At 36.5% G+C, this 13,885-nt stretch overlaps 1 protein-coding gene across 1 annotated transcript in view; it reads left to right on the top strand.

The window, feature by feature from the left end:
* The window catches only part of Dlat (dihydrolipoamide S-acetyltransferase), a 39,273-nt gene that overhangs the window by 1,066 nt on the left and 24,322 nt on the right, over window positions 1–13,885 (top strand). Inside the window, exons 3-7 of the mRNA XM_015489889.2 lie at window positions 734–858; window positions 1,128–1,302; window positions 6,045–6,171; window positions 8,172–8,359; window positions 9,353–9,506. Coding sequence (XP_015345375.1) covers window positions 734–858; window positions 1,128–1,302; window positions 6,045–6,171; window positions 8,172–8,359; window positions 9,353–9,506 — 769 coding nt within the window. The remainder of the gene's footprint in view (window positions 1–733; window positions 859–1,127; window positions 1,303–6,044; window positions 6,172–8,171; window positions 8,360–9,352; window positions 9,507–13,885) is intronic.

Here is a 13,885-nt window from a genome sequence, read left to right as displayed (position 1 = left end):
ACCCTTTGCTTAAGAAACAGATTTTTTTCCCCCTGCAACGTGATATTAGAATTGGTTAAATAAGTGGTCGGTCAGCAGCTGGCTAAACTGATCTTTTTTTTCTTTTTTGGTACCGGGATTGAACTCAGAGGCACTTAACCACTGAGCCATATCCCCAGCCTTTTTATGTGTTTTATTTAGAGACAGAATTTCACTGAGTTGCTCAGGCCTTTGCTAAGTTATTGAGGCTGGCTTTGAACTCAAGATTCTCCTGCCCATAACCCACTTGAATCTAATGTATGAAATATGATATGTCAAGAGCTTTGTATTGTTTTGAACAACCAATAAACAAAAAAGAAAGAAAGAAAAGAAAAAAGATTCTCCTGCCTCAGAGCTGCTGGGATTACAGGTGTGCACCACCGCCCTGGCCCAAACTGCTCTTTCTTTACTCAATGTATTTTATTTTTTTATTTATTTATTTTTTTAATATTTATTTTTTACTTCTTGGCGGACACAACATCTTTGTTTGTATGTGGTGCTGAGGATCGAACCCGGGCCGCACGCATGCCATGCGCGCGCGCTACCGCTTGAGCCACATCCCCAGCCCCTACTCAATGTATTTTAAAAGAATTCTTTCTTTCAAGTCCATGATAATGGCTTTATTGTCGTATGACTGTTGAACTGTATAATTCTAGACAGTTCTGGGTACTGGCAGTACAAAGAAAACTTTTAAGTTTCTGCTTTGTGTTAAAAGGTTGAAACTGATAAAGCCACTGTTGGATTTGAGAGCATGGAGGAGTGTTACATGGCAAAGATCCTTGTTGCTGAAGGTACTAGAGATGTTCCAGTTGGAGCCATTATTTGTATCACAGTTGGAAAGTAAGTAGAACCCTCACAATTTGTGAAAGTTCAGTGCTTCTCAGAATATTTTAACTAAGAATTGAGAAATAAGTAAAGGCTGTGTGTGTGTGTGTGTGTGTGGTGCTGGGGATTGAACCCAGGGCCTTGTGCATGTGTGAGGCAAGCACTCTACCAACTGAGCTATATATATATATCCCCAGCCCCTAGTAGAGACTTTTGAAGACTTCTGTGGGAGCTGAATTTACTTTATAACTCCTTTATATTTACACATTCTTTCTTTTCCTTAGACCTGAAGATATTGAGGCCTTTAAAAATTATACTTTGGATTCCTCAGCAGCTCCTACCCCACAAGCAGCCTCAGCACCAACTCCAGCTACTGCTACTGCTGCTGCTACTGCTGCTGCATCTCCATCCACGCCTTCTGCTCAGGCTCCTGGTAGTTCATATCCCACCCATATGCAGGTGAGGCTCAGCTGAGTATTTGCTCTAAACGATTTAATATCTATACATTTTTCATAGATGGCTATCACATACTGGAAACTGGCATTAAATGTGGTTAGGTTTTGTCATTTGTGAGTATATGGAGATTTAACCATGAAAATTGATAACCTTTGATCTTAGTTGTTATTTCCAGGTATGTAACTTAGACAATTCTTTTAACCTTTCTCCACTCAGCCTCCGTGTATTACACAGTATAATGCTTGGCAATTCTTACTCAAGAACATTATGTTCCACAATTATGCATTGTCAGTGGGACTGTGGACTAGTACAGCTACTCTAGAAAGCAGTGTGGAGATTCCTCTAAAACTAGGGATGGAACCACCATATGACCCAGATATCCCATTCCAGAGTATTTTCCCAAAAGACCTAAAATTGGCAAACTACAGCGACATAGCCACATCAGTGTTTATAGCATCAGTGTTTATTCACAATAACTAAATTATGGAATCAAACCAGAAGCCTGTCGATAGATGAATGGATTAAGAAATTGTGATATATGCCTGGGGTTGTAGCTCAGTGGCAGAGCACTTGCCTGGCACATGTGAAACCATGGGTTTGATCCATAGCACCATATAAAAGTAAACAAATAAAATGAAGGCATGCTGTCTATCTACAACTACAAAATTTTTTTAATTGTGATATATATATATATATATATATACACACACACACACATACACGCACAATCATTCAACTCAATCAATAAAAAGCATGAAATTATGGCATTTGCCAGTAAATGGGTGGAAATGGAGATTATCATTCTGAGTGAAATTAGTCAAACTCAGAAACTCAAAGGTTGAATGTTTTTTTCTCATGTGGAAGCTAGAGTAAAATAAAGGAAAGGGGGAGGGAAGAATAAAATTACATAAGGAACCAATCAAATACAAGTTAATAGATGATTAAAAGGAAGTCTAATGGACTAGCAGAGGAAAAGGGAAGCAGGGTGGGGAGGACAGGAGGGAAATCGGGGGCTCATGAATTGAAATAGATTTCCATGCATGTGTGTGTTTGTTGGGATAAACCCAGCTACTATATATAACCATAAAGCCCTAAGGGGGAAAAAAAAAAACACAAAAAGAGCTGAGTGTCAAGGTGCATGCTTGTAATCCCAATGGCTCAGGAGGCTAACTGAGGCAGGAGGATCTCAAGTTCAAAGCCAGCCTCAGCGACAGCGAGGCACTAAGCAACTTAGTGAGAACCTGTCTCTAAATAAAATAAAAAATAGGGCTGGGGATGTGGTTCAGTGGTTGAATTCCCCTGAGTTCAATCCTTGGTACTCCCCCCGCCAAAAACCCATAAAACATTATGTTCCAGATTTTGAAGGTGATTTTACTTATGTTTACTCCCTGTACAAATGGAGTGCCATCTGTTGAAAGTCCTCAGTTGGTGTTGTTATTGTCAGGGTGTCCAGTTGGGTTCCAGGTCCTTGGTGTCCCGAACAAAGAATTGAGCAAGACACATAAGTAACAGGTGAAGCATAGATTTATTGAAGGTGAAGATGGAAGTAGCACTCTGTAAGGTAGAGCAGAGTGAGCCTAGTAAGAGAGAGCTTCAAGGCCGCAATGTCTGGAAATTAGTGTTTTATTTAAAAGTCTAAGAAGATAGCAGATGAGCTGTGAGGCATTTTCTTCCCTATATGGACCTGATGGAAGATCTTACTGGTCACCTTATGAGACCTGGTTAGAATATTTTCAATTTTCTCCATTAGTTATTTTAGAAAACCTAATTAGAATACTGCTCAGTTTACTCCATTGGTCATTTTAAAATACTGAACCCATGGCAGGAATTGGCATGGTAATGTCAACAGAGACATAACTCACCTCCCTGTGTTGTCCTCCAGCGCATCCTTCTTTTATACCCTGCCTCTGCCACCTTGGTGTCCCTGAACTCCTGCCTAAGAGTGTTTTCCTTTGACATGTGTTGGTCTACTTTTGCAGAATAGGTGAAGTACTTCTGTAGTATTCATAAATGACAATAAAGAGTAAGTGGGCAGTAAACACATAGAATAGCACTGCAACAAAACTGAAAGCTATAAATGCAGTCACTGTTGATTGTACTAAGTCACTTTCTAAGAAATTAAATCAGTTTATATTAGAGTAGTCCTGTGTATATTTGTATATTTTTAATGTTGAAATTGGATAAAAAACTAGTTATCCTTTTCCTAAAGGATTAATATCTGAACTTGCTTTAACTTATTTTTTCTTGAAAATTTTGTTTAAGAATCATTTTCTTCATTGGAAATAATGTTCCACTTCAAGGACTATTAGTAACAATCACTTATGATGAAATTTTACCTGGTCTTACAATTCACACAGTTATTTCATCCTGTTCAACAGATTCTATCTCATTACATAAGACCTCATTTCTCTCCATTTTATGTCTTCAGCTTTGTATGCAAATGTATAAGTGTTGGGTTGTGCCTTAATTATTGAGATTATCGGCTCTAGTCTTTGGTTTTTTTGATTGAACCCAGGGGTGCTTAACCCCTGAGCCACATCGACGGCTCTTTTTTATATTAGCGACAGGGTCTCAGTCCGAGGATGGCTCTGATCCTCCTGCTTCAACTTCCTGAGCCACTGGAATTACAGGCATGCACCACCAAGCCCAGCTCCAGTCATTTTTAAGAAACAGATGAAGATGGCAAATTTTGAATAAACAAAGCATTTTTAAAGAATTTTCAGTCTTGTTTTACTTTTCCCCCTCTTCTGGAGACATCTTTGATTGAAATTACTTTCCCCTCAACATCAGACTATTCAGTATTGCTAATTAGATACAAAAGCCTAAGAAGACAGCGGATGAAGTCCATTATAACTGATGGACTGAATAACCATCCACATTCAGTGTGCACGCAAACTATAAAACTAAGAAACCAATTTTTAATTAATTAATTTTTACAGAAGGTCCACTAAAGATGCAAAGATCCAAGACCATTTTTATTTTGATGAAATGCATGTTATCTAAATTTTTCTTTGCTTGCTTGTATTTTGGTGTCAAATCTAAGAATCCTTTGCCAAATCTGAAGATATTCCGCTATGTGCTCTTATATGATTTTTGGGAGATTGACTATATACCAACTCAAATGGCAAAGGGGCTACAGATATAGCTTGATGGTAAAGCATGTGTTTAGCATGCACAAGGCCCTGGGTTCATTCTACAGCAACACATTAAAAACAAATAAAATATATATAAGGAGTAATATACACATAAAGAGAACTCTAACCCATAATTTGCAACAGCCAGTCCAGGAAGCCAAACAATATCCTCTGCAGTGTTTTTCCCCAAAGTGACCAGAGATGGTTAATAACTGCCAGGTTCTTTTTTTTTTTAATATATATTTTTTTAGTTGTAGTTGGATACAATATTGTTAATTAATTAATTAATTATTTTATGTGGTGCTGAGAATGGAACCCAAGACCTCACCTGTGCTAGGCAAGCTCTCTATTGCTGAGCCACAACCCCAGCCCCCTGCCAGGTTCTTTAATTTTTGTGCCTCCTTCCAACTCAAGACCAACCAGAGGTGTTTTTAATTTTTAATTCAGATGTTTCCATTTTGTTGGTGTGGAAACGACTATTATAAGAACAGTTTTTGAGGAACTGGGAGTGTAGCTCAGCAGTAGAGCACTGTTTAGCATTCATGAAGCCCTTGTTTAATCCCTAGCACCCTCCCACAAAGAAAAACCCAAAATAAAAAAAAAAAAAGACCTACAGTTTAAAAAAATTTTTAGTTTAAAGAATTAATTTAAATGGACATAAATTCTTTGAATTTATAATTATAATGTTTTGAAATATGTATACATTGTGAATGGTGAAATTGAATCAATGTACATTTTTATTAACTATAGTCTCCAAAGAATAGTTCTTACTGGTTTTGTAAATCTTATGTCTAGGAAGTTTGGGACAAATGTGGTTTCCTTTGGGTGAAAAGATGTATGGAGCACAGTAAAATTTTAGCAGAGGAGTTCGGACCAGATCAGTTTGTAAAAAAAAAAAACAAAAAAACTTCCATCTTTTTGTGTGTGTGGTGCAGAGCCTTGTAAATACTGTGCAAATGCTCTACCACTGACTGCATCTCCAGTCCTTTTTATCTTTTATTTTGAGACAGGATCTCACTAAGTTGTTCAGGTTGGCCTGGAACTTGTGATCCTCTTACTCAGTCTCCTGAATGGCTGTGATTTCAGGCTTGCACCACCATACCTGGCAAAAAAATTCTATCTTTTATTTATTTATTTATTTATTTATTTTTTAGTTCTAAGTGGACACAATACGTTTATTTTATTTTTATGTGGTGCTGAAGATAGGACCCAGAACCTCACGCATGTTAGGCAAGTGCTGTACCTCTGAGCCACAATCTTAGCCCCTCCAAAATTCTATCTTAACCTAAATGTTATAGAAAGATGAAAAGATACTCTATGATTAGATATTTATTGGGGAAATTGACTAAATGGAAAAAAATTTCTTCCCATCTACCTGTTACTTTGAACTTTGGATGGTGTGTCTGCGTTATGGCTGGTACACTTTAAAGCTTGAGATGATCTGAAGGAGTATTTAACTGGTGGAAAGCTCTTGAGGCACTGAGCTTTCGATGTGATGACTGTTTGGACTCTCAAAGTCACTATCACTCCCTGAAACTGTATAAGGTTGCCTGAGTGCTTTGTGTCCAATGCTTCTTAATATTAAGCAGTATTATGTATTTACTTCTACAGGTACTTCTTCCTGCCCTTTCTCCTACAATGACAATGGGTACAGTTCAGAGATGGGAAAAAAAAGTGGGTGAGAAGCTAAGTGAAGGAGACTTATTGGCAGAAATAGAGACTGACAAGGCCACTATAGGTGAGATTTCTTCAGCTCTTAATGGTTGAGGCACTAAGTTTTCCAGTGAGCAAGAGGATTATCATTCTTTCTTGTCACAAGTGAATGATGATGTGAAAATTTTACAATTTTTAGGATTCATTTCCTGGGACAAGAGTTTTATAACAAAAATGTATATGGTCAAATTTGTCAGGTACATATCACATTCATTGAATCAAGAAGAATGTCAACTCAGATTATTCTTAGGCCAGAGTTTGCTTCTTAGCCTTATTTTTATGTTACTGAAAAGCTATATCATAACTGCCATTGTCTAAACTGGGCAAAAAAACAGAAGGGGAGAAAATCACTCCCAAGGCAGGAAAATATAAAAAAATTTAAGATGGCTTCAAGGGAAAGCTGAAAACCAGGGTTTAGATTGTTTTCATAGTTTGAAAATGACATGCATATTAATCTGTTCCAATATTACATTTCCATGTTCCCCCTTTTTTGATTTGTTTTTATGCTCAGAAATAAAATGCATATAGATAATCTTATATTTGTGATAATATTTAGGATATTTGTAGGTATTATGAATTTCTTGCCCTTTTCTCCATAGTCGTCAATAAAGGGAGCCTGTCCATTCTACAGAGATGTAGTAGAAGATCCTAGGCATCTTCTGCAGTAGTACTTGGCAGATTGTATTCTCTTAAACCCCATCATTACTCACTGGCATCTTGGCAAAGGAGAATTAAAGAATAGGACCCTACAATGCCCCATTTCCTCCCCTACTCTACCAGAACAGTTCTTTTTCTTTTGTAAATTGTAGTTCTCCATAAATGGGTGTTTTTTGGGGGAAGATGGTTATTTATCTAGGAGTCAAAACTTATTTATCTTCTCCAGTGGCTTCTTTTAGTTTTACTTTTGCAACTCTAATTTTTGGTTCCTTATAAGAAAAGCAGTAGCTGAATAAAATATAAGTTGTCAACACCATAGACATTTCAGTAATGTTGCATTTCTTCACATTGAAATATTTAGTATAACACTAAATATAACCTCTTTGAAAAGCCCCAAGGAAACTTTTAGAATTGAACTTCAACATCACTGTTCATCGGATGTTTTTTAATTTGATGTCCATCGGGCTGTGATTTTTATGTGTACAGCTGACACTATCTTGAAGTCTTGTAAGTCTGCATGGGATCTGCCCTTGGAGATATTTTTAATAACTTTGAGAACTAATCATTTTCTCTAATCTCTGATAGTTTTATTTAGCAGATACAGTTGCTCCTCAGAATCCACAGGGAATTGGTTCCAGAATAAAAATCTGTACATGTTAAGCTCAGATGCATTATTTTTTTCAAATGATTTTAGTCCTGTGGATTTGGAGGGTCAGCTGTATTTGTACCAGGTATTGTTTCTAAATTCATTAAAATACCTGAGGTAGGTATAGTCATCCCTTGTTATCTAGAGGGAGGCGGGGAATTGCCCCCCCAATCTGCAGATAATTAAGTCTCTTATATAAAATGGCATAATATTTGCGTAGAATTTATATGTATTCTCTCATATTTGCCATATATTTGTTTTTTGTTTTTTCTTTTTGATGTGCTGGGGATTGAACCTAGGGACTTGTGCATACTAGGCAAGACCTCTGCTACTGAGCTATTCCCTGACCCCTCCTATATACTTTAACTCATTTCTAGGTTACTTCTAATACCTAATACAGTAAAAACTAAGTAAGTAGTTGTTACACTATATTGTTTAGGGAATAATGACAAGAGAAAAAAGTATATACATCTTCAGTATAGATGCAATTATCATAGACTTAACTTAGGAACAGTATAAAATTTTGATCTATAAATGGTTAAATCCAATGATGATTGTAGTATAATTTTGCCCATTTTATAAAGAAACTGAGGTCCAGGTTAAATAGCTTATAAAAAGGCTATGTAACTAGTTAGAATGAAAAAAGCCTGTACTTAAAACTCTACTGTTTGTATTAATAGTAGAGTCTTTTAATTACCACAATTTTTTTCTTTCTATTTAAGGTTTTGAAGTACAGGAAGAAGGTTATCTGGCAAAAATCCTGGTTCCTGAAGGCACAAGAGATGTCCCTCTGGGAACCCCACTTTGTATCATCGTAGAAAAAGAGTCAGATATAGCAGCATTTGCTGATTATAGGCCAACTGAAGTAACTGATTTAAAACCACAAGCACCACCACCTACCCCACCTCCGGTAGGTATGGCTCCAGAATCAAGGGAACATTTATCCTGTTAAAGAATAAATTAAAGGGATGTGATTAGATGATGTCCTAGGTTCCTTTGAGCTCCAAGATTATATGAATAGGGAAGGGGATAGTTGGTTAACATTTGTAGGGTTAGTTGGCACTGTGCCTTGCTTTTAATGGTCAGTAGTTTGAGCCTTCTAGCTTTTTTCCCACTGCTGTCTTGAGTCCTGCTGAGAAAAATGTGGAGGTGACATAGTCACATTTACTATATGATGCCTGACGTTTCTTATCCTTTTAGGTATTTACATTTTATAGTAGGTCGAGTATATGTTTGTAATGCACTGGAAGCTTGACAAGCATACTTGTTTTGCATAGAATTTGGCATATTACCATATACAATGTATTGTACAGTATACACCTAAAAAATGAACTTGTGTGAACTCCAAGCATAGATAGATAACACAATGAAGCTTCTGCAGATGCTAGAATCATGTGAGTTCAGACTAGATGCACATTACTGTAGGAGAAAATTTGATTTCTGAGTGTCCTTCATTCACAGGGAGCTAGAAAGTAGCAGTGTTAGTTTATTTTTTTAAGATACTTTTCAACTTGGAACATTCTAGCATAATTTTGTATTTTGAAATTTGATTAAAATAAAGACAAAAGCTAGTTGGTGATGTACTTAATCAGTATAAAGTAATGTCAAGTGATTGAAGTGAAGAGAGGCTGTAAGGATATTATATACTGGTCAGCAGTATTAAATTCAATACCTCTCCATGTTTTCCTAAGATAACTTGACTTTGTTCTGTCTTTGTCATAAAGGATTGTTTTTGCTGTTCCTATTGTTACACTGTGTTGGTTAAGCAGAAAGAAAGATCTTTGGGGAAAAGGATGCATGTTATTTAATTAAAATACCTTTTAATTTATTCATAAAATATACACTTAAATCTTTCAGACCAATCTTTGCGTGATGAATTAATAATTTGAAACTTTTTTCAAAGGTGGCCCCTGTTCCTCCAACTCCTGCACCTTTAGCTCCTACACCCTCAGCCACCTTTCCAACTGCTCCTGCTGGACCAAAGGGAAGGGTATTTGTTAGCCCTCTTGCAAAGAAGTTGGCAACAGAAAAAGGAATTGACCTTACACAAGTAAAAGGTAAGACTCTGTCTATGGCATGGAGTTGTAAAGTTAAAATATAGTTGAATTTCCTCTTTGAAACCATTGCGTACAACTGTATATAATTGTCTTAAGTAGAATAATAGGATGATGAGGGAGGAAAATATCCCTTTATTGTCTCCACAGAGTAGGAAAACATTATTATGTTTTATTTAGTCTTCTTAGGATCTTCCTGAAGAATTTAGATACCTTTTAAAAATTGCCCTACCTTCATGGGAACTGCTTAATTGTTGGTGAAAATACACATTCTTGCTTAGCAAAGTTGGGTTTTAGGACCTGGTTTTGTAATAAGAGGATATTTTTTATTAGTGCTAGGTTTACTGAATGTAACAAAACAAAACATGAAGTAGGGGTGATTTTAAATGACTTAAAATAATAAAATTCGTATAAAACTGAACTAAAGCTCCCTAAGGGCAAGGGAAAAAGCTTTATTCAATCTTTTTTTCCCCAAAGTAAACATACAGCTTAGCCAGCTGTGGGGTGGTGCATGCCTGTAATCCCAGTGACTCAGGAGGCTAAGGCAAGGCTAGCCCCAGCAACTCAGCAAGACCCTAAGCAATTTAGCAAGACCTTGTCTCAAAATAAAAAATAAAAATGGCTGGGGATGTAGCACAGTGATAAATCACTTGGGTTTGGAATCTTAGCTTTTTATTGTTTTCTATGTTTTCATCTTTAGGTGAATGACTACTTAGCTTATCTATGTCTTTAGATGAATTTAAGATAGTAATGTATATAGAGAATGATGAGAATTAAATGTGTTATAAAGGTGAAGTGCTTAGAAAAGTATCTAGCATGTAAGTACTCAGTATGTATTTGTTGTCATTCATATTGTTACTATTACCTGGCACATAAATTCTTGTATTCTTGGATAAACTTAAGATAGTTTAATGTAAAGTGATTTAAATACTTACTTGGAAAAGGAGGGGAATTAGTATTCTTGGAACCTGGTTTGATGGCTAATGCTATGTGTTGGTCATTTAATGTACCACATTTAATTTGAACAACAGTTTCTAAAGTAAGAATTAACCATTTTTTTGGGTAAGAACAGAATCTTAAGGAGTATTCCTATTTGTTACATAATGAAGTTGCAATTTGAATCTGGATTTGTTATATCTCTAAAGTCTGTTTTTTTTTTCCCACCACCTTATGCTGCCATAATTACTAAGGAAAAATATGGCTGGTTCCCCAGTTGCCCAGCTATGGGCACTCAGTGCTGGTTATCATCTGCCTGCAAACTACTATTTTGTAGTTAAAAGTCAAGCCAATCCCAAGATACAAGGATAGAAGGTTATAAATTGTTTGGACTTCACAGGATTCTTATAATATTGGCAGACTCTTTTTTTTTTTTTTTTTGGTCCGTCTTATGCTATTTCACTTGTATGTTGCCATTTCTTTCGTATATATGATTAGAGTCAAGATAGCAGTGTTAGTGGGAATAAATTTTGAAGACAGAAGAGGGACTAGATTATTATTTATATCTGAAAAATTTAAACAAGTTAAGAAAGACCATTCATTAGATAGTTGGCAACACTAACTAATGAGATAAGAAGGGAAAATCCCATTATTTTTACTATGCAGGCAGTTAGGTTATTCATTTATTATTATTTAAGCAAATATTCACCAAGTTCTATATACATCAGATCCTTGTTCATAAGATTTCAGTTTCATTTGCCTGCATGGTCGACAATAAAGAAATAAGCTGGGTGCAGTGGCACCTGCCTACTATCCCAGCAGCTTGGGAGGCTTAGGCAGGAGGATCACAAGTACAAAGCCAGCCTCAGCAATTTAGGAGGCCCTAAGCAACTTAGTAAGACCTTGACTCAAAAAATAAAAAGGGCTGGAGATGTGGCTTAGTGCTTAAGTGGCCCTGGGTTCAATCCCTGGTACCCCAAAAAAAAAAAAAAAAAAGTGAACAGAAAGGAGATATATAGCTTAGTAATTAAGAGTGGGCTCTGATCAGAGGGAGGGAGGAGAAGAGGGAAAGGGAAGGTTCTGGAGAATGAGAATGATCAAATTATGTTATGTGCATGAAGTATGGGCTCTGGAGCTTGATTGCTTGAGTTTAAATGTTAGCTCTTTTAGTACTAGCCATGTGAACTTTGTGTCTCATTCTCTTCATTTGTGTATAAAAATAATACCTGATTTGTTGTGAGGATTACATGAGTAAATAAATGCATGTGCAGAGAAAGAATTTTAGGTATTAGCTATTACGGTAATGTATTTTATTAAATGATGATTTCACTGTTAAGAAAGAAATAAGCTGAGTGATACACTAGTGACAGGATAAATATATGAACGGTCATGACTACTTTTAGGCATGGTGGTTAGAGAAGATCTTTTGGATGAAGTGACATTTGATCTGATTGAAAGATGAGGAGTCAGCTTTGGGCCAAGCATGTGAAGTACAGAGGAAAGATCATTTGGGGCAGAGAGACCAGCAGTATACAGTCTAAAATGGAAAAGAGCTTGACATGTTTGAAGAATGTAATGGAACATGGGGAGCAGTGGGTCTGGTCTAGTGGTAGAAGATGAATGAGTTGGGGAAGAAGCACAGAGATGAGATTATTATGAACCTTATAGATCTTGATCAAGAGTTGAAATTTCATTTAAAGTATAATAGGAAGTCATTGAAAGACATAAGCAAGGAAGTGAAATAAAATGATTTATGTTTTGTAAGAGAATATTTTGGTTGCTTTGAGGAAATGGATTAAATGAAAGCCAAGTTATCTGTTAAGATGGCTGGAGCTAATGATGGTAGCTTAGACAAGGGTGGTGAAAATAAAAAGAAATGAACAACTTTAAGACACATTTTTTACCTGGAATCAACAGAACTCAATCAAGGATTTTATAGAGGACAACAGTAATTTCAGAAGAATGATTGAGTGGAAACCTATCTGAATAAGTCAAGAAGTAGATGTGAAATGGAGAGAGGATTGTGGACAACTCATTCAAGAAGTCTAGCTGTTGCTGGGCATGGTGGCTCACGTCTTCTATCCCAGTGGTTCAAGAGGTTCAGATAGGAGGATCAGGAGTTTAAAGCCAGCCTCAGCAACTTAGTGAAGCCCAAAGCAACTCAGTGAGACCCTGTCTCTAAATAAAATACAAAAAACGGCTAGAGATAGTAAGTGTCCCTTAGTTTAATCCCTGGTACTGAAAAGGAAAAAAAAAAAAAAAAAAGCTTGCTATGAAGAAAGGCATAGGAATAATGATAGCTTTAGATGGATGTGGACCTAAGAGGGTTTTTTGCTGGGCATGGTGGCAAGTGCCTGTAATCTCAGCAGTTTAGGAGGCTGAGGCAGGAGGAGCATAAGTTTGAGGCCAGCCTGGGCAACTTCACAAGACCCTATCTGAAAATAAAAATAAGAAGGGCTAGGGATGTAGCTCAATGGAAAAGCATTCCTGGATTCTACACTCAATCCTGGGAAAAAAAAAAAAAAGTAAAATTAAATAATAATAAAGTAAAATATATGTAGGGAGGGCTTTTGAAGATAAGTGTTAGAATGAATCTAGTATGGAGTTCCTCAGTAGTGGCACTATTGATTTTTTTGACCAGATAATTTTTTATTGTGTGTGGGCTGTGACCTGTACATCATATGATGTAATGTTCTTGGCCTCAATCTAGTAAGGTGGTAGTACCAATCTCTACTTAGGACAAACAGAAATGTCTTAAGACATTATCATGGATTCCCTGGGGAGCTAAATTGCTCTCCTTGAGAATCAGTGGCCTAATAGAAAGGGATCAGTGGATGACATAGAAGGGGATTATGAGCAGGATGGTTTCACAAGGAACAAAGTTCTTAAGAAGGAATTCAAAAGAGCTGTGGCTGTGGTTCAGTGGTAGAGCACTTGTCTAGTATGCGTGAGGCACTAGGTTTGATCCCCAACAGCACATTAAAAAAAAAAAGAAGGAATGTAATTGGCCTTTATAGAAATTAAGAACATTTTTATCTATTTTCATAGGAGAGAAAATATAGGATGGCTTTATCAGTTTGGTGGTAAAAGATGACAAGAGTTCCTTTTTGGTCACTACTGTTTGATAAATAAATGTGAAATGAAGATACTAGCTGGTTAATGAGTGAGGAAAATTTTGTGGTTAGAGCAATTAGAAAGTAGTAGCCTCAGAGATCAGAAAGGTGAATTTAAAGGAAATTATTGCATTTCTGGGCAGTTTTGTGTATCTGTTTTAGGTTTGTGTTTCTGTCAGGTATTTCTATATAGCAACATTAAGTTGTCTCAGTGTTGACACTGAGAAAGATAAATAGTCTTAGGGTTTTGCAAAGGAGGATTATAAGAATAATCCATAGAATGTAAACTGGGTTAGGAGGAAAGTGAAGACCAGAGGGAGGTCATGGATAATG

Source organism: Marmota marmota, unplaced genomic scaffold (assembly GCF_001458135.2).
Source record: "Marmota marmota marmota unplaced genomic scaffold, marMar, whole genome shotgun sequence".
NCBI lineage: Eukaryota > Metazoa > Chordata > Mammalia > Rodentia > Sciuridae > Marmota > Marmota marmota.
This window is presented reverse-complemented; position numbering and strand designations above follow the sequence as displayed.